The sequence below is a fragment of the Colius striatus genome, chromosome 7 (genome assembly GCF_028858725.1).
Source record: "Colius striatus isolate bColStr4 chromosome 7, bColStr4.1.hap1, whole genome shotgun sequence".
Taxonomy (NCBI): Eukaryota; Metazoa; Chordata; class Aves; order Coliiformes; family Coliidae; genus Colius; species Colius striatus.
This window is the reverse complement of record NC_084765.1, coordinates 29,940,797-29,959,747: the sequence shown is the minus strand read 5'-3', so window position 1 is coordinate 29,959,747 and position 18,951 is coordinate 29,940,797. Positions and strand designations below refer to the sequence as shown.

At 59.8% G+C, this 18,951-nt stretch overlaps 2 protein-coding genes across 2 annotated transcripts; one reads left to right on the top strand and one right to left on the bottom strand.

Annotated features, from left to right (window-relative positions):
- Positions 1–1,777: 1,777 nt before the first annotated feature.
- On the top strand, positions 1,778–4,387 carry LOC104563103 (zona pellucida sperm-binding protein 3). The gene is made up of 9 exons (XM_062000046.1): positions 1,778–2,165; positions 2,614–2,732; positions 2,823–2,926; positions 3,140–3,317; positions 3,397–3,517; positions 3,608–3,699; positions 3,856–3,992; positions 4,069–4,158; positions 4,231–4,387. The coding sequence occupies exons 1-9, from the start codon at positions 1,797–1,799 to the stop codon at positions 4,353–4,355; spliced, it is 1,335 nt and encodes a 444-aa protein (XP_061856030.1). The 5' UTR covers positions 1,778–1,796; the 3' UTR covers positions 4,356–4,387.
- A 7,601-nt stretch (positions 4,388–11,988) lies between these two features.
- On the bottom strand, positions 11,989–17,643 carry LOC133625829 (histone-lysine N-methyltransferase 2D-like). Its single transcript, XM_062000418.1, has 13 exons — positions 17,341–17,643; positions 16,844–16,903; positions 16,556–16,684; positions 14,675–16,046; positions 14,443–14,537; positions 14,220–14,311; positions 13,993–14,080; positions 13,626–13,829; positions 13,273–13,380; positions 12,975–13,046; positions 12,501–12,665; positions 12,321–12,367; positions 11,989–12,058 (listed from the first exon to the last, which is right to left on the bottom strand). Exons 1-13 carry the CDS (start codon positions 17,641–17,643, stop codon positions 11,989–11,991), a joined length of 2,805 nt encoding a protein of 934 aa, XP_061856402.1.
- Between the last annotated feature and the right edge of the window lie 1,308 nt (positions 17,644–18,951).

Here is an 18,951-nt window from a genome sequence, read left to right as displayed (position 1 = left end):
GGTCTGCAGCCAATATTGTGGTGTTCTCAGAATAAAGATGGGACAGCTGATCCTGGCAAGGACTAACTTGGGAGCAGAAAACCCCTTTTTCATGGAAAAACCCTTTCTCTGACCTGAGTCTGGGTATGTTTCTCCACCTGGGATCTAACTCTGCTAATTTGAGCTCTGTAAACACAAGATGATCCATCAGAGGGATTTATTCTACTGCTGAGATCAAGCCCTGGTACTCAGAGACACACAATGCCTGAGCTGCAGCTCTCTGAGAGGCAGTGGGGGTGAGAGCAGGCATGGGCCTTGCAGCCAAGGACCCTCTGAGCAGCAGTGCTTTCCTGATCAGCAATTTACTGATTCAGCATCACCCGCAGCCCTTATCTCCCTGACGCATGGGGTTCAGCCTGCTGGCATCCCTGGCATTTCTACGCAAGTGCCAGTCTTGAGGTATTTTAAACATGAGGAAGTCCTGGACCTATTGACAGCAGCAAGGATGGGGCCTCAGCTGCCAGGGATGAAGGCAGAAGGTTTGATGCTGTCCTGTAAAGCTTTACACAGGTGGTTTTGAGACTGTTTCATCAGGCACAAGCCAGTCCCAGCTCCAAACCTAGGGGGATTTCTTCTAAGAGGTAAGCTGCCTGACAGCTGCCTCCAAAGACTTTTGGTTTCTTTCCATTTTGTAAGAAATAGTTCAGTCACTCCAGCTCAAATATCCAAATCCAAGGCTTTCTACTAAAGCTTGCCAGGAACATCATGAAAGATGCAGAGGGGTTTGGGGTATGAAACATCCCTTGTAAGGAGCCAAGGGGATGCTTGCAGATACCTGGTAGGAAAAAGGTGGTTAAAGACGCTCAAAAGAAGGGACAGAAACTGCAATTGTGGGGCTTGAAAACATCTCGAGTTTATTTGGAAGTAGCTTGCCCTGTTCCCCAGCTGTGAGGAGCTGGGCATGGCCCAGCCCTGCTCGTGGGGGTGCGATACCAAGCGAGGTGCTGCAACCTGGGGAAGGGAGTGATGGGGGGAGTGCCTGACCCTTGGCTTCTGCTACTCTTGAGCCTGTTTCCTTGAAGACCACAAACCAAACAAAACCTAAAGGGCTAGGCAAGGGCAGCAGAGAAAGAGAAGAAAGGCTGGGCCTCTGCAGCTAATGGCCTCCGTGCAGAGGCTGTGATGAGGGCTGCTTGGCCCTAGCTGAGAAGGGCTGCACTCATGTCAGAGGTGAGGGCTATCCACCCACTGCTGCTGACCAAACATCCCAGTCCTGGCCCTGCTGAGGAGCGGAGGGATGCAGAAAGGCCCTGTTTGGGCTGGAGCTGCTGCACATGGGCTCCCAGCCCCCGCGGTACAGCGGCATCCAAGAGGAAACCCCAAGTCCCAGGGGGCTGAGGGCACAGGGCAGGGCCCTGTGGGGAGCCAGGAAGCACCCAGATTGGGATCATGGACCTTCTCCCCCCACTCCCATCACCTCTGAAGCAGCCTTGAAAAGCCCCTTATCACCCTATAACCTAAACAAGTCACTTTGTACCAGTCTCCCCGTCTCCAGCTTCTGCTGAGTTTTATAAACAACATCCCCAAAGAGGCTGACAAGGATGTTTTCTCTTGCCTTGGGCAGCCCAGGAATGAGGGGTCTCGCCACCCTGGAAAGGACTGGGTTGTGCCTCCCCTCTCCCATGAGGGCTGGCCTTTGGGTGCCATTGGTCCCCAAGCAGAAGCCCAGGGGTGATTGGCTTCTGCGCCTGAAGGGATATAAAGGCTGGAGGAGCAGCCTCCGCTCTTGGTACTGGGGTTTGCTGGATGAAGGAAGGATGGGACCCAAAAGCAGCTTGATCATCACTCTTCTCTGCTGGGTGGCAGACAAAGTGGCTGCCTACCCACCCTGGCATTTCTCCAGAGGTGACCTGGCGAGCCGGGGGGTGCAGGCAGACCCCCACGCCTGGTCCTGGGTGGAGGACCCCCAATCTCGAACTATCTCCAGCCAGCAGCCAGTGATGGTGCAGTGCCAGGAAGCTCAGCTGGTGGTGACAGTACACAGGGACCTCTTTGGAACTGGTCGCCTGGTCAATGCAGCCGACCTGACGCTGGGGCCGGCCGCCTGCAAGCATTCCTCGCTGAACCCTGCCCACAACACCGTCACTTTCACTGCCGGCCTCCACGAGTGCGGCAGCGTTGTGCAGGTAAGTCTTCCTCCCCTCAGAGCTTCCCCCACCTGGCATCCCCCTCCAGAACAGCTCCAGCCTGCAGGACTGGGTATCCCCCATGATGCTGGTAGCGCTTGGTCTGGATGCAGAGCACCATCAAGGAACAGCCTAGGGAAAGGACAACTGGGCATTTCCCCCAGACCAGAGCAGTTGTCCTGAAAGCTGCTTTACCTTTTCAGGCAGAGACACGCCAGTAGTGCAAAGCCCCCACATCAGACTCATTTTCTTCATGTTTTGGCCCATTGGGAAGTAACTCACTGGGAGTAGAGCAGGGCTCCTTCTCCATACCCTTTTCCCTGGCTTTCCCTCCCTTTCTTTGGATTTCCCCAGTACTTGCCAGTTAGGAAAGGATGGTGACATGGCTGGGTGGGAATGGGAGGTGGGGGTGGCCTCTCCAACAGCTCCTCGATGCTTTTCTGCCCAGATCACACCGGATTCCCTCATCTACCGCACACTCCTCAACTATGACCCCAGCCCCGCCAGCAACCCCATCATCATCCGCAGCAACCCCGCCGTCATCCCCATCGAGTGCCACTACCCCAGGTGAGGTGTCCTTGTCCTCAGTAGCCCTAAGCCCGCTCCCTGGGGAACCAGCATGGGGCCAAATCCTGACACCTGATGATCCTTGTCCAGGAGGGAGAACGTGAGCAGCAATGCCATCCGGCCCACCTGGGCTCCTTTCAGCAACACACTGTCAGCAGAGGAGAGGCTGGTGTTCTCCCTGCGCCTCATGAACGGTAGGTGGGCAGTCATCCCAATCTGCCAATGGGGATTTTCCACCCTTTGCCCAGGGCCCTTCCCCTGCACCCCAGTGGGGAAGCCAACCTGCCCCATAGCAAACGCCAGCGCTTCTGCTTTTGGGCTGAGCCTTAGGATGATTTTTGGGTCCTGTGGGAGCTTGGGGATGGCCAAAGCCACCCACACTTTGTCACCCTGGCCTTGCCTGGCAGAGGACTGGAGCGCTGAGAGACCTTTTACCGGTTTCCAACTGGGCGACGTCCTCAACATCCAAGCAGAGGTGGAAACTGAGAGCCACGTGCCGCTGCGGCTGTTTGTCGACAGCTGCGTGGCCGCCCTCAGCCCCGGCACCGACTCCTCACCTCACTACACCATCATCGACTTCAATGGGTGAGCTCCAGGGACCTGCCAGCAGCAGTGCTGGGGGTGGGGGTGACATGCAGGATGCTGACCCCTCTGTCCACCCCAGGTGCCTGGTTGATGGGAGACTGGATGATACCAGCTCTGCGTTCGTGACTCCCCGGCCCCGGGAGGACATGCTGCGCTTCAGGATTGACGTGTTCAGGTTTGCGGGAGACCCCAGGAACCTGGTAAGGCTGCCTCCCCTTCCCCATCAGCCCCAGACCACACCAGTGGCCCCACGGGCAGGTCTTCACCTCCCTCTCTTACCCTCCCTGCAGATCTACATCACCTGCCACCTGAAAGTGACCCCAGTGGACCAAGCCCCGGACCCCTTGAACAAGGCTTGCTCCTTCAACAAAGCCAGAAACACGTGAGTAGCCACCACAACAGAATGGGGCGTGTCTGGGCAGATCCTCACCAGCACCCTGCAGCACCAGGGAGGCATCTCACACCCAAGATGTGGGGCCATGAATGCTCCGTGGGTGCCAGGGCAGGCTCCGATGATGATGCTCCCACCCTGCTCCAGCTGGTCCCCCGTGGAAGGCACCCGGGACATCTGCAGCTGCTGCGAGATGGGCAACTGCGAGTCCCCAGCGCTGTCCCGGAGCCTCAACCCCCTGGAACGATGGCCCGGCCACCGCTTCCGCCGCCATGTCTCCAAGGGTAAGGTCCCTGCCGGGACAGAGGGGACACCCTGCGGCTGCGGGACAAGCCCACTTCATGGCTTCTTCCTCCTCAGGGAAAGAGGCTGAAGGTGACGTGGTCATCGGCCCCGTGCTCCTCTCGAGGGACCTGGGGGCCGGAGAAGAGCGTCAGGAGGGAGGTCAGGGTGAGTGCCCCCGGCTGCAGCTCCGCAGCACGGCCTCGGTGCCAGGTCCTAACAGCCCTCTTGGTTTTTCAGGGGCGGTGACGGCGAGGCCCGGCGTGGCAACGGGGCTGATCTGCGTGGCGGCTGGCGTGGGGCTGGCCGGCCTGGGGCTGGCCATCAGCGTGGGGCGCAGGCGCTGTAGCCGCAGCTCGGCGTGAGTGCGGCCGAGACATGAATAAAGCTTGAGAAAGAGCGACCGTACCCGTGCTTCTCCCTGGGGCCAGGGCCTGGGCTAGGCGCCGGGCCAGGGCGGGAGCACGGTGCCGGACACGGGGCCGTGGGGGGGGTGTCGGAGCGCCCCAGCGCCGGGACGGTCTCCAGCGTGTCCCCGGGCTTCAGCCCTCCCCGGGGCTTGGTTTCAGGGTCACCCCACTGGTGCTGCACGGGGACCCTGGGGGACGGTCTCCTTCCCCACGCCCAGTGATCCCTGCCGTGCGTCTCCTTTTCCCGCCTCCCCCGGGATCCAGCCCCGCTCCTGGGGGACAGAGCAGGGAGCGAGCTGCACCAGGGAAAGACCCGACTCCTCCGTGAGGACGCGGGCGTCCCCCCTGCCTTCCCATAGTGGCGGCTCCTCCACCAGCGGCGGTCCCGGTTCCCTCCGCCCCGCTCCTGCCCCGGGCCCGCCTGGTGCCCCGTCGCTGCTCTCCTCGGTCCGCCCCCTCCAGCCCCTACCCCGCCGAGATTCGACGCTGGCCGTGGGCCGCCGGGCCGGGGCCGGCAGAAGGACTGCGCGAGGCGCGGAAGGACGGGCCGCGGTGGCGGCGGCGAACGGGGCCGTGCCGGAACCGCTCGGCGGGGCTCCGGACAGAGCCCGGGCGCTCGGGTCCGGGGGCCGGCAGCCCCGGCCCTGCCTCACTCCCGGGCACGGAGTTGGGGCCCTGTCGCCGCAGCGAAGAGCCGGGATCAGCTGATTCGAGCCCGGGCGAGGGGCGCCGCGGAGCGCCTGGGGCCGGAGAGCCCGGCGGGGCAGCGGGCAGAGCGTGCCAGGCCGGGCGCGGCTGCAGGCGGGCGGGGAACGGCTGCGGGCCCCGCGGGGAGCTGCGCATCAGGACGGGCCCCCCTGCCCGGGAAGGGCTGCAGGCGCGGGCCGGGCCCTGCCGGGAAGCCGCTGCCCCGAGACCGCGCTGGGGCCGGACCCGGCCTGCCGCTGGCCTCTGCTCGTCGGTGCTGGCCGCTCCGGCCCCAGCGTCTTTTCTTTCGGCCCCAGCTCGACGTCCAGCCCCGCAGTCGGTGTTTCAGCCCCAGGCCCTGTGTTTTGTGCCAGCGGCTGCCCTGCAGCATTGCAGCTCCTGCTCCAGGTTCTTTGTTGTGGTTCCTGCCGCAAGGTCTTTGTTTCAGCCCCAGACCTGCATCCTTTCAGTCCTGTGGTCGATATTTCAGCCCCAGACTTGCACCGTTTATTTCAGCTGTCACCTTAAAGCATTTATTCTGGCTTCACTCCCGTGTCCTTAGTTTCAGCTGCAGCCCTTAAGTATTTAGTCCAGCCCCAGGCCCACAGACTTCATTTCAGCTCTAAACCCATTCTTTCAGCTCCAGCTCGCGGTAGTGCCAGCTCCCACCACACAGCCTGGATTTATCTCCATCTCTGGCTCTGCAGCCTGTTGTCCAGTCCAGGCTCCAGCTCTGCCTCACATCAGCCCCAGCCCCTGGGTTTTCTTTCACCACCAGCCTCACAGTCGGTATTTCAGCACCTACCATGCATCACTTAGTTCAGCTCTGGCCCTAAAACGTTTCTTCCAGCTTTCCTCCAGCGCTCTTTGTGTCGGCTCCAGCCCCAGCTCTGCAGTGCTTATTTTGCCTCCAACTCTGACCCTACGGGCTTCATTTCAGCTTACAATAACCTTAAATTGCTATTTTAGCACCAGCCCCACATTGCACATTTCAGCCTCAGGCCTACAGGTTTTCGTTTCAGCTGCAGCTCTGCCTCATGTCTGCTCCAGCCTTGCTGCATCCCTCCCACTGCTCCTGGTTCTCATGGCGGCGCTGGGGCTGTGGAAAGGGTCATAAATCAATCCCTGTCATCCCCTGAATGTCACGATGAGCTGTCCGGACTGTCCTGCTATTGCTGACCCCCCATTTCCCCCGGAGGCTCTCAGACGCTGAGTGTGGCCTTGGTGCACGCCAGCGTCCCGCGCTTTGGGGGCAAACACGGCCGGGCCCTCACCTCTGGTGAGGATCCTGCGGCGCTGATCGCCTCCCCCGCAAAACACCTCGCCCCTAAAAACAGTGCGCGTGTGTCCCCGGCATTCGGGCACACGGCACCTGCCCCGCACCTTCCCCGCGGCCCCGCAACTCGGCGCTTCACAGCGAGAGGCAGGCCCCGCCCCGCCCCGCCCGCGCCGCCAATCCGGGCAGCCTGGCTGCGCCCCGCCCCGCCCACTCTGACCAATCCGGGCGGCCTGGCTGCGCCCCGCCCCGCCCGCTCTGACCAATCCGGGCCCGCCCCTCTGCCCGGTCCCGCCCCCGGCTCACCGCCCCGCAGGCCCCGGGCCCGCCGCCGCCGCCCGGGAGCCGCGGCCTGGTCCTTCCCCGCAGCGCTCCCGGCCCGGGCGATCCTGGCGGCGCGAGGTCGCAGCGAGCTCCGGCGCTTACCGGCTCTGGGGGCGGGAACAGCGACGGGCAGAGGCCGGGACACAACACCCGCCGCGGGGGCGGCGGCCGCGGGAAGTGGCCGCGGGAGGGGTCGGGATTGGCCTGAGCGGGGCACCGGGGGCGGGGCCGGGTGAAAGGACGGCCGGGGTTGGGCGCCGCCCGCGGAGGGCTGCGGGGCTACCGCGGCTCCGCGTTCCCCATCGGCAGCGGCCGCGCCGCGCGGGGCCTGTGCGGCATCGCGGGCGGGCGGGCACCGGCGCTGCCGGGGAGCTCCCGCACAGCAGGCGCTGGGCAGCCGCGCCCAGACTGTAGGAAAGCTCGCTCTGGGGCCTCTGGCAAGGGCGGGAGCTGCTCTGCCCTGGTTCCGAAACTGCCCGACACGCCGTGTCCCTCTTGGCTGAGCCCTCTCTTTCAGTCTGGGCTGAGCCCACCGTCTGGAAATGTCTTGGGATTGCTCCGAAATACAAGGTGCCAGGAAGGAATGGCTTGGCAGGCTGGAAGCTCTCCATAAGTGCCCCTTACCCGGCCAGGAATGTTGGGGGCTGGAGCTTTCTTCCCTCTGTATCGTCCCAACACGCTCCGGATCTGTCTCGGCTGAGGCCGGTCTGTTTTATCTGTAACCACAAACCGTTTGCTCCCAAACAAGGTGCTAGGGAGGAATGCCTTTGGTGGCTGAAAGCTTGCCATAGGACCCCCTCCAGTGGCCAGGAAGTCAAGGGATCTGCACGTCCCCGGTTCCGTGGCGTCGAAGACACTCCGTTATTGCTTTTGGCTGAGCCCTGTTTTTCACTCTCAGCTGAGCCCATGAACTGAAAAGGTCTGGAGATTGCTCACAAACTGAAGGTGCTAGGGAGGAATTTCTTAGCTGTCTGAAAGCTTGCTGCAGGATCCTTTGAAGTAGCCAGGGACTCTAGGAATCTGCGCTGTCCTCATTCTGTAACATCCTAACACACTCGGTAGCACTCTCAACTGAGCCCTCTATTTCTATCTTGGCTGAGCCTGGAAACTGTGTGCATGGGCCTCCAAGGGAAAGTTTGTCTTTGGGGGAGTGGGCTCCAAATCGGGATTTGAAAGGGGGAAAAGGAGAAGAGGGAAAGGGGCAGATTTTGAAGGGGTTTTCCTATCAAGGGAGAGGCAGCTGAGGGGTGGGGAGGTGGGGGGTGAGTTTTAAAATCCTTTTAATAGAGTTCCTGGCCAATGAAAACCCAGAGTTAGGCATTAGATGCTGACTGAATGGCACTGTAAGCCATTTGGAGAGGTGAGACACCTCGACTGCCAGGAAACACTCTGTGCTGTTTATAGTTCAACACCTCCCGTCTGCAGGGATGGTTTGTTGCATTTTGTTAAACACAAGCGCACACACACACACAGAACCCCCTGTGAATTTTCAGACATTTGAGGGCTGTGAGCCCTTTTTGGTGGAGGATACCCTCACAATCCCAACTCACCTGCTCCAAAGTGGAGACAGAAGTGAGGATGGCCTCCTGCCCTGTCCCCACAACAAACCCGTGGGCAGCACAGCCCTATGGGTGTTGCAGCCGTAAGGTGGCTGCGTGACATCTGCCCTGCATCTGTGCTCTCACCCTCTACAATATCTGTGCCCACTTGGCCCAGGCTGTGGGGTGATGAGGAGACTCTGTGGAGCAGTGTGGTCCAGGGGCCTAGGGGAGAACATGGCCACAGTGGCTCTGTCATCTGGCAGTAGCAGCTCTGGGTGGACTTAGTTAAGGCACTGAGTAGAGTCCTGTGAGTTCTCACAAAAGCCTGGCAGCAGGAATACATGAACTTACAACAGGGGAATGCTTGCTCCATAACATGGAGAGTAATTGGGCTTCAGTTCTCAACCTGTACTTAAGAGGCAAGTCTATGCCTCAGTCTTGTGAATGACTAGTCCTTTTTAGGAAGACATTATTGATTGAAGGCTTCACAAAGGGGCAGAAGAGAACTTGCCATCTTCATGCTAGTGAGAAAAAACCAAAGTAACAAACCACACACATATACAAAAAAGAAAAGACGTTTGAACTTAGATGAAGACACTGAAGCTTTCCCGAGGTCACACCACACTCAAAAAGTCCATTTTCCTTCTCTTTGCCCTTTGTCAAAATTGCTTTTGAAACAGCACGACTTGTCAGAGAGATGAGATCTCTTTGGTTTGTACCCATAAACCAAAAATCAACAGTATGTTATGTATGCTGTGCACAAAGAGCAAATTTGTACTGCCTACAGGGGGAAACTCCATTTGACTTTCACTGGGTCTAGGTACTGCGTTCTGTCTTCTCAGGATCCAGCATTTGGATCCAGCAAATAAGTTGTTTTACCTTAAATGAAGTGGGACGGAACAAAACATAGCAAGCGGTTCTTCTCTTGGGGACTTGTAAGGGCTACTGGACAGATGACTAGACTGCTTCCTCCCTGCCACTGAAACCTGTTGACATGGGGAAAATTTCTTCCTTTGATTTCAAGACCACCAACAATGACTGGTAGGGCAAGGGGAAAGGAAACCCTGCAGGGAATTGCATTTGTAGGGGATGGTAGTGCATGGACTAATGCATCCTGAGTCCTTGTGTGCAAGAAAGCCAGCAGTTCAGTAGCTTCACCAGTCAACATGTCTTGTAAGTTCAGTCAGTGGTGACTACAAAGTGATCTCACTTGACTAGCCAGCAGCTGACTATCTGAACGTTAGATGACTTGCACTCTGGGTCTTTTTTTGATTGCAATGACAGCTGATGTGCACTCTTGTATTTACATGCTTACTCTCAAACTCGTTCACACCATCAGTAGTTACCAATGTGACATCTCATTAGGGTCATCACAAGGCAGCCTCCATCATTGCACCTTCTCATCATGAAAAGTTGAGCCTTATTTTTTTTTGATAAATAAGCCATTAATTTCATGGTTACTGACATTCCTTCAGTTGCTGAGAGAATTTGCAAGTTAGGGACATAGGATTTTACTTACAGATGCAACAGCTTTGTGAGCTGCCGATCTAAATGTTCGTCATGGTCTTCTGAGAGAAAGGAATAACAGACTACATCAAGTGACCTCAGTTTAGGCCACATTTTTATACTGAATGAAAGAACTGTTTGATCTAAGTGAGTGAAGGTGAGGTTCATAGATACATTCCAGGGAAATAACCCAAAGCAGTTTCCACAAAACTTTGATCTTGGATTTCATACAAACAGTGGCAAGCCTTCAAATCATAAATCCCTCCTCTTTTCTCTGCACTAACAAGTAAAGTTGGTGGGTTTTTTTGATAGTTTGAAGCCATATTAGTATTTCTTTTCCCAAAACATTTATTTGTTCCATATTTAAGAGACAAAATAGGAACCTCATAGTTAACATAAAATCACATCTTGAGTTTCCATAGTTTTCTAACATTTTTTTACAGCCTTGTTAGGATCTTCTTGCTGATCTCTTGCTTAGCCACCATCTTCTACTACAAGGAGCAGAGATGCAAAAAACTCTTGGGCACTTGGATGAAGGAAATTGTAGGCATTTCCTGAAACAATGCCCAAAAGTGTTCCCACTTTTAAAAGATGTGGTTGGAGGTGGCTGTGGGTCCCCGGGATCATGGCTGTGGCACATGCAGTGCAAGCCCCATGGCTCTGGCTTTCCCGACTCTCATTGCAGCGCACAGAGCAAAGGCACATTTGTGGCTTCCAAATTCAGCCTGGCTTCCTGCACAGACCCCATCGCCCATCTCCCCCTTCCCCGGCCCTGTCCTGCCTCCCTTGACCCTCTGGTGTCTATCAACAGGGGCTCTATCAAGGTGATGACCTCCCACTCCCATTCATGGCCCTTTCCCGGGGAGGGGGGAGCTGGTGGTGCTTCTGTTTTTCAATTGAATCTTGCTTAAAAAAAAAGAGAAACAAAAAACAAAGAAAAAAGAAAGAAGGGGGGAAAAACAACAAAAAATGGTGTTGAAGGGTTTTTATTACTTTAAGAATAACAAACCAACAATAAATCACCAGCCACAAAACAACAAGCAGAACAAGACAACATTTAAAATGCCTCTTCTGAAGGGCTGCTGTGCCAGCCCTCCCCCTTTGCTGGGACGATGAGGGCCGCAGCTCCTGGCTTACTGGCTCCAGGGCTGAGGTGGATGCGGGAGACTGCTCAGGGACTCCGAGTACAAGTCGGTGGCTGAGACCCCGGGTCTGTCCTGCAGGGGCGGGAGCAGCCTCGGTGCCCCAGACTGCTGGCCGTGGGACAAGACGCGGGTGCCTGGGGACGAGGGGTAGTGGTTAGAGGGGCACTGCTGGCCACAGACACCCAGAAGAAGGGTCCTGGCCCCCACCCTGAACCCAGACAGCCTACCTGCTGGGCCGAGCGAGGTGCTCTGGGGCCGGGAGCGCAGGCGGCCAGTGTCACGCCCGACCCGCTGCCTCGGGGTCAGCGCGGCCTCGTCCCTCCCCATGTGTGCCCTGGCCGGGCTCTCCCTGCTCCTGTGCACGCGGCCGTCGCGGCCCAGCGGCTGCGTCTGGTCCTGCGGGAAGGAGAGCGCGCCGGGCTGAGAGACGGGGCCCAGTGCAGCGTCCCCCCGGGCGCTCGGCAGCACCCTCTGGGCTCGGCTGCCCTCGCCGATCCCTCCCTGCCCGGTCCTCACCTGGTGGGGCTGGAGCAGCTGCTGGAGGGGCAGCTGTCGCGGGCAGTGGTGCGGCCGGTGGGTGAAGGTGTGCTGGCCCCTGCTCTGCTGCGGCGGTCTGGGGAACCTGCACTCCGCCGCCGGCTCCCTGTGGGACAGGGCACGGGGACGCTCAGCACCCGGTGCCGCGGAACCCTGCTTCCCCCTGCTATGGCCGGAGACCGCTGCTGGGTCTGCCCTTTCCTCACGGCCGTGGCAGGTCCCTGCGTCTTGCACAAAGGGCACCGGCACACGGGGGCTGGCTGAGGCGTCTCGGCTCCCCTACCTTTGTCTCTGTGGCTCTGTTGCCTCTGACTCTGGGCTGGCACGGGGCTGCTTGGCAGGGGAAGAGGGCAGAGGTGGCAGAGTTGGGAGGGACGTGATGAGTCTGGGAAAGGCAGGAGATGCGAGTGAGTGGCTGTCGGAGGACAAACGACCCAGCCCGGGCTCGGGGCAGCACATCAAACCCCACGAGTTCAGCCTCCACGGCAGCCCCCTGCTGCCCACCAGCAGGGCATCGCCAGCACCCACCTCCCCCATCCCCCCCACGCAGCCCCCCGACACGCTGTGGCTACTCACGGGCCAGGCACACACATGTAGAGGGGTCGGTCGCAGGACAGGCAATGCAAATGGGCGTGGGGCTGCCTGCAAGAAGAAAAGGGCGGTCTGGGCCCAGGGGGCACTTGCACCACCATGGGAGCTAATCCCACGGGCACCCTCAGTCCCCAGGAACACAGCACAGGGGGTTCCTGTGCCTCTCGCTGAGGCTGGGACAGCCGAGGGAACGGGGCAGTGCTGCCCCCCGGCCACTGCCATCCGCACCGCACTCACTTCTTCGTGCCCGCCGCATCGTCACCCCCCCTCCAGCGCAGCTCCCTGCTGCAGCTGCTGCTGGAGGCTCTTCCACTGCTGCTCCAGCTGCTTCCAGAAGGCCTCCAGCTGCAGGCGGTCCACCTGCAGAGAGATGCCCGCCCTCAGGCTGCTGCCCCAGGCTGGGACACCCAGGGCCTCAGGGCACGGCCAAGAGCAGCGGACCCTGAGGCTGCCAAGGCCTGGAGGTGCCAGGCTGGAGCCACCTCTGTCTCACCTTGGCCTCCATCCCCTCGGCGAGCTGCTGCTGGAGCTGCTGGCAGCCCTGCTCCTGCTGCGTCACGCGGCTGAGCACATCTTGCATTGTTTCCTCCAGCCGCTCCATGGTTGCGTCAAACTGGGTGCAGCTGACCTTGCTGGCCAGGGCGGCTTTGTACCCTTTCTGGCAAGGGGGAAAGGCAGGAGAGTGGTGGGCAAAGGACAGGGGTATGATGGGCAGAGCCAGAAGTGGCAGGAGGAGAGGGACAAGGGGCTCTGTGGCCCCGCTTACCCCGCTGCTCCCCTAGGGTCAGGCCCACCAGTCAAAGGGACCCGGGAGAGTCGGGGACCCAGCCAGGGACCGGTAACCCACCTGGAAATCCTCCCTCCCTGCCCCCAGCTGGCTCTGCCACCGAGCACCCAAGGGACAAGCCGAGCTCGCCTCCCTGCTCAAGCCCCCCTTGGCTAGTGCTGGGGCCCCTTGAGGACGTACCACATCGATGCCCAGCAGATCTTCCTTATCTGCCTTCTCCTCCTCCAGCCTCTCCAGGGCCTGGAACACAGCCTTTCAACACAGAAAGCATCCCATGGCACCGTGGCAGGGTCGGGGCTGCCTCCTGGGCAGTTGAGCATCCCCTGCTCCCCTTCCTCTACCCAAAAACCTCTGGGAAAGGGACTTTGAACCTCCACGAAGCTGTGAGCGGGCTGGCAGGGGCACAAATCCCCTGTGGTCCCCAGCCTGGGCTCTGCCTGTTGGATGCTCTGACTCCACAGGGGTTTCAGCTACCAACCTGCATCTCCTCCTTCTGCTGGAGGTTGCCCATGAAAGACCTGGTCTCCTTGCATGCTGCTTGCAGCTGCACAATGTCATCCTGCATGCGCCTCAGCAGCTCCTCATCCTGCTCCAGGAAGGAAGACAAGAATTGGTGCTGTGCTAGGGGTGCAGGGTGCCCTGCAGGGACAGGCCTGGGCCGCGGGGCCGCTGGCTGCGGCTGTTGCTGCCAGCAGGACATGTGAATCGGGGTTCCTTCCGCACTGCTGACTTGTGTAAGCAAATTTGGGGGCTAGCAAGGGGCTCTCCGACCGACATCACAGCAAGCACCACTGCACCACTCCCAAGCCCTCGGTGCCAGGATCTCCCTACCTGGCTCTTCCCTGGCAGCTGCCTCTCCATCTTGCCCAGGGGCTGCTGCAAGATTAAGGAGTCCACCTGCTCCTGCATCTTCTCAAGGTGCTGGAATAGCTGCTCCAGCTGGGCGCTGAGGTCGCTGCGGCCGCCGGGCTGTGCTACCTGCGCCTCTGCCCGCTCCTGCCCTGCGCTCTCTGTCATTGCTCGCAGCTGGGCCAGCTGCAGGAGGGGAGGAAAGCATCAGCTCTGAGAGGAGGTGCATGTGGGCAGCCAGCCCAGGTGCTGTGGAGGCTCGAGGGCCCCAGCCAGCTCGGGGCCACGGCGAGGACCCCCACCAGGAGCCCCCGCTAAGCAGGCAGGCCCTGGAAGTGCTGCCCCTCACCTGCTCCTGCAGTTGGCCAACCGTGGCAAACCGCTTCTGCTCCTCCCTCAGCTCCCTCAGCTCCTGCTTTACCTCCCGCAGCCTGGACCTGGTCGGTGAAATGGGGACACGGGCAGGCTGAGCCCCCTGTTGGTGGGGCATCCCTTGACCCCAAACCGGGATGCTCCCAGCCCTCCCGGGCTCCCTTGCAACTCTGCGGGGCACAAAACCCTCTCCCATTCTCTTACTTCAGCTGCAGGGTGATCTGGTTGCTGAGGTCTGCTTTCCATTCAGTCCCAGCCACCTCCAGCTTGCCAAGGGCCTCCTCCAGCTGCCTGATCTGGGAATGGAAGCAGTGGCACAGTCAGGGCAGGGCACAGCCTCCGGCATCGTCCCAGCGCCGGGACCCTTTGGCTGCCCCCTCCCTGCCCAACCACCTGGCTTCGCCACAGCCCCTCAGGCAACACTCACCTTTCCCTTCTCGTCCTGCAGGTCGCTGCCCAGGCCCTGCAGGGAGGACACTTTGGCCTGCAGCTCAGCCAGGATTCTGCCGTTGCTCTCCTGGTCTAGAAGGATGAGGCCCAAAGGGCCATGCTGTCAGGGATGGGGTCTTGGCCTCTGGATCAGGCTCTGAGCACAATGAGCTCCCGACCCAGGGTGTCCCCAGGCCAACGCCTCTCCACCAGACCCCCAGAGCTCCCACCTCTCACTTGGGAGTCCAACTTGGTGGCTTGCAGCTGGGCCATCTCCTTCTCCAGGGCACCGTAGAGGTTGCTGAGCTTCTCCACCCGTTGCAGAGCCTCCACAATCTCAGGGTAGAGGTCCAAGGGGCTGCTGGAGCCCGAGGACCTCCAGAACACAGATGACTCTTGCCCAGGGTAAGAGGTCTCTGTGTCCAAAACTGCCCCTCTTGGAGGTGCTGTCTGTGCCCCCAGGGTGGTGGTCTGGGTGTCGGGAGATGGTGTCTGTGGCCCCAGGGTGGTGGTCTGGGTGTCGGGGGATGGTGTCTGTGGCCCCAGGGTGGTGGTCTGGGTGTCGGGGGATGATGACTGTCCCGCCAGGGTGCTGGTCTGGGAGCTGGGAGATGGTGGCTGTGTCCCCAGGGTGGTGGTCTGGGTGTCGGGGGATGGACGCTGTGCTCCCAGGGTGGAGATCTGGGTGTTGGGGGATGATGGCTGTGCCCCCAGGGTGGTGGTTTGGGAGTCGGGGGATGGTGTCTGTGCCCCCAGGGTGGAGGTCTCAGTGTTGGGAGATGGTGGCTGTGCCCCCAGGGTGGTGGTCTGGGTGTCGGGGGAAGGTGGCTGTCCCCCCAGGGTGGTGGTCTGGGAGCTGGGAGATGGTGGCTGTGCCCTCAGGGTGGTGGTTTTGGAGCTGGGAGATGGTGGCTGTGCCCCCAGGGTGGTGGTCTGAGTATCAGGGGATGGTGACTGTGCCCCCAGGGTGGAAGTCTCAGTGTTGGGAGATGGTGGCTGTGACCCCAGGGTGCTGGTCTGGGAGCTGGGAGATGGTAGCTGTGCCCCCAGGGTGGAGGTCTCAGTGTTGGGAGATGATGGCTGTGCCCCCAGGGTGGAGGTCTGGACACCAGGAGATGGTGGCTGTGCCCGCAGGGTGGTGGTCTGGGTATCAGGGGATGATGGCTGTGCCCCCAGGGTGGAGGTCTGGGAGCTGGGAGATGGTGGCTGTGCCCCCAGGGTGGAGGTCTGGACACCAGGAGATGGTGGCTGTGCCCCCAGGGTGGAGGTCTGGACACTAGGAGATGGTGGCTGTGCCCACAGGGTGGTGGTCCGGGTGTCAGGCATTCCTGGCTGTTCCCCTTGGATGCTGATATCAGATACCATCTGACCTGCAGCAGCACCTGCCTCCTTCTCGGGGGTCATTGGTGGTCCCTGCATTCCTGATGGCATTCCCAGGGAGCCAGGCTGTGTCCGTGGAGTGCCCTTGCTGGTCCCTTGGCTAGTGCCAGGCACAGGCTGTGTCTCCGCTTCCCTCAGCCCCAGTGCTGAGCCAGCCCCAGGCATGGTGTCTGTATCCAAAGTTGGGGGCTTGGCGAGGCCAGACTGGCTCTGAGCTCCCTCCTGGGAGGAGAAGGCAAAGGGGAGCAAGTTCATGGGCAGAAGTGCAGCAGCAAGGCCAGACCCCCCCCTAATCCCGTTCTGTTCCCAAACCCCCTGTCCCATGGAGCCAAAGTCAATACCCCAAGACAGCCCAAAGCGTGCCCTCCCCACAGAGACTCCCCCGGCTCCCGCAAGCGTGGCCAAAATGTCCCTCCTCTGTGCCCTGCTCCCCCTGCCAGCCCAGGAGGGCCGGGAACCACAGTCCTGCCCAGCGCTGAGCCAGGCTGTGCGGCCGCCCCAAGGGGGTCAGCTGCTGGGCTGCCCCATGCAGGGGCTGCAGCAGGCTGCCCAGGGCACAGCCGACAGAGGAGCTGTGTGACTGCCTGCCTGCCTGTCTGTCAGCCGAGAAGCTGCCCTGGCTCTGCCCACACCAAGTCCTGCCTCTTGGTAGGATGCACGGGGCAGGGAAGGGCTGGGGACTGCGCTCCCGCTCGGCCCCGCTCGCACGGCCAGGACGTCCCAGTACTCACCACTGGCACCCCTTGTCTGCCTCTGTCTCCTCCTGCTTTGTCGCTCAGCGGGCCAGCCTCCATCCACTGAATCATGTTGCGTACCTCCTCTGGGCTGGGGTAGAGGCTCAGCCAGTCCTTCAGCTTTTGCTGGGGAAGGAAGGGATCAAGGGGTCAGCCCAACACATAGCCAGGAGTGGGATGGGACCCACAGCATCACTGGCAACCATGGCCCGATGCAGAGGTGCACTGGGGGATGCAGGGATGCCCCAGGGATGCAGCCCCCTCCCGGGATGCTTGTGGCCATACCACGTCACTGTCCAGAGATGTCATGAAGCTGTACAAGCCGTCAACAGAGTCCTGGAGCTTCTGCAGTGGGGTGAGAAGAGGCAGCAGTGTGCACACGGGAGAAGGAGGAGCAGCACAATTTACCATGAGCCCAGAGGAAGGGACACTGGGCAGGGCTGTATTGCAGAGGTAGATCTTTATCTCCCCTCCTTCCCAGCACCCACGTGCGTACGTTGACAGAGACCAGGTTCAGAAGCGCCTGGGTACTGCTGCCGCACGCAGCTCCCTCTGTAGCAGCAGCCTGGCTGCAGTGCCTGTTCCTGCCCTTCCCGGGCTGCGCTGGCAGAGGAGGGGGTGGTTCCAGGGCAGCTCCCCTGCTTCCCCCTTGGGACACCCGTCCCACTCTCCCGTTGGTGCCCTTCCTACCGGCTGCCGCCCAGGGCCGTGGGGTGATGGGGAGAGGGGTAGGGAGGGGCCGAGGGCCCAGCTGTCCCCCAGGGGCACCGGCAGCAGCTCACCTTCTTCTCCCGGCTATACTCTGGGACGTGGGACTGTGCCGCCTGCTCCCTGTCCGCCTCCGTGAGGACGTGCTGGGGGACAGCCGCGGCCTGGGCAGCGGGCGGGCAGGGGGCAGCCTCAGCGGAGAGGCCCTGGCGTTCATCTGCCCTCTGCCACAGCTGCCCCTCCAGCTGCTCCTGGGCGGATGGGCCCAGCTGCAGCAGTATGGCCCGCAGCAGCCTATGCAACGTTACTAAATCAAATGTGCACTTGGGCACGCTGATGGCCGCATCCAGCAGCTCAAACAGGCCGAGCGTGACCATGGTGGCTGCTCTCGCTCTGCCCGGAACCTAGCAGCTTGGTCGGGTCAACGGGAGCCCCGAGAAGCCTCAGCAATTGGCGAGGGAGGGAGGGATGCCCATCTTCAGCCTTCCTCCTGCTCTCGCGGGCCTTGGCCTCAGACTGCCATCTCAATCGCTGGGCAGGGCTTCCTCACCTCTGTGCCTTTGTGACCTCACACACTGCCTGTGACGACACGGGACAGCATTCTGCCCGTGGCAACAACGTCCCTGGCGACTGCTGCAAACACAGCAATAAACATCTCAGTGGGGTACACTGAAGGGGTTAATTTTCTTAAGTGAAGGCGAAGGATATATCCATCTGGAACCGATTCTGTGTTGATGGCCATTAGATCAGTGGCTGCCCAAGCCAGTGGTCCTTGGCCTTCTGTTAAGGTCATTGCTCTAATTCCAGTCTCAGGGAGTTTAACCATCACTGGTTGTCCCACTTTCAAGGCATCCTGAAAGGTTCCAATTGAATTATTTGGGTCCGGTTTAAGGAACACGGTTCTCAGAGAGGCCCTGCTTACAAGACTAGCCATTAGCCCATAGCAGTTGTTTATCTGGTATGACACAGAAGGGAGTCCTTTGTCCCATCCAGGTTCACGTGGTTGTAGACAGCACTTCAATAATCTGTTGGCTTGCTCTTCAGTATGAGGGTAGTAAGGAGCATGGAAGATCCATTTGATGCCCTCCTTTTTAGCCTGATTCTGTACCATTGCACTGGTAAAATGAGACCCGTTCTCACTTTGTATCAAATCTGGAGTAGGGAGGGTGGAAAACCAATTACACAGCCCTGTAATAGTGGCATCAGGATTGCTATTCCAGTAGGTCTGTAAAGGCCCATCATCAGTATGAGCTTTGACCCATTCTATGTAGAGCAGTCAGGATTGAGCCTGTAATAATAACCACTTCCAGTTGTCCCTTTCCAGACCTTCTTTCCAGTTACTTGCTGATCTAATGCTGCCCACGGACAGAAGCATTGTGTGGCACCTGCCCTGACTGCGTTAAAAGCCAACACTAATTATCCTTGTGGTCTTTTTTACTGCCGATGTGTCATGGTTTGGCCCAGGTAGCACAGCAGCAACATGAAGGTCTCTTACTCGCTGTCCCCATTCGCCCCCACCCTCATTAGGATGGCAGAGGCCCCAGCGAAATGGGAGTAAAAAGATAAGCAAGGTTGTTGTGGATTGAGACAAGGGCAGGGAGGGCTCGCTGCCAATTACGGTTCCTGGCAAAACAGACTCCAGTACTCGACTTAAAGAGGAAAGCAGGAAAGTTTATTCTACAAGA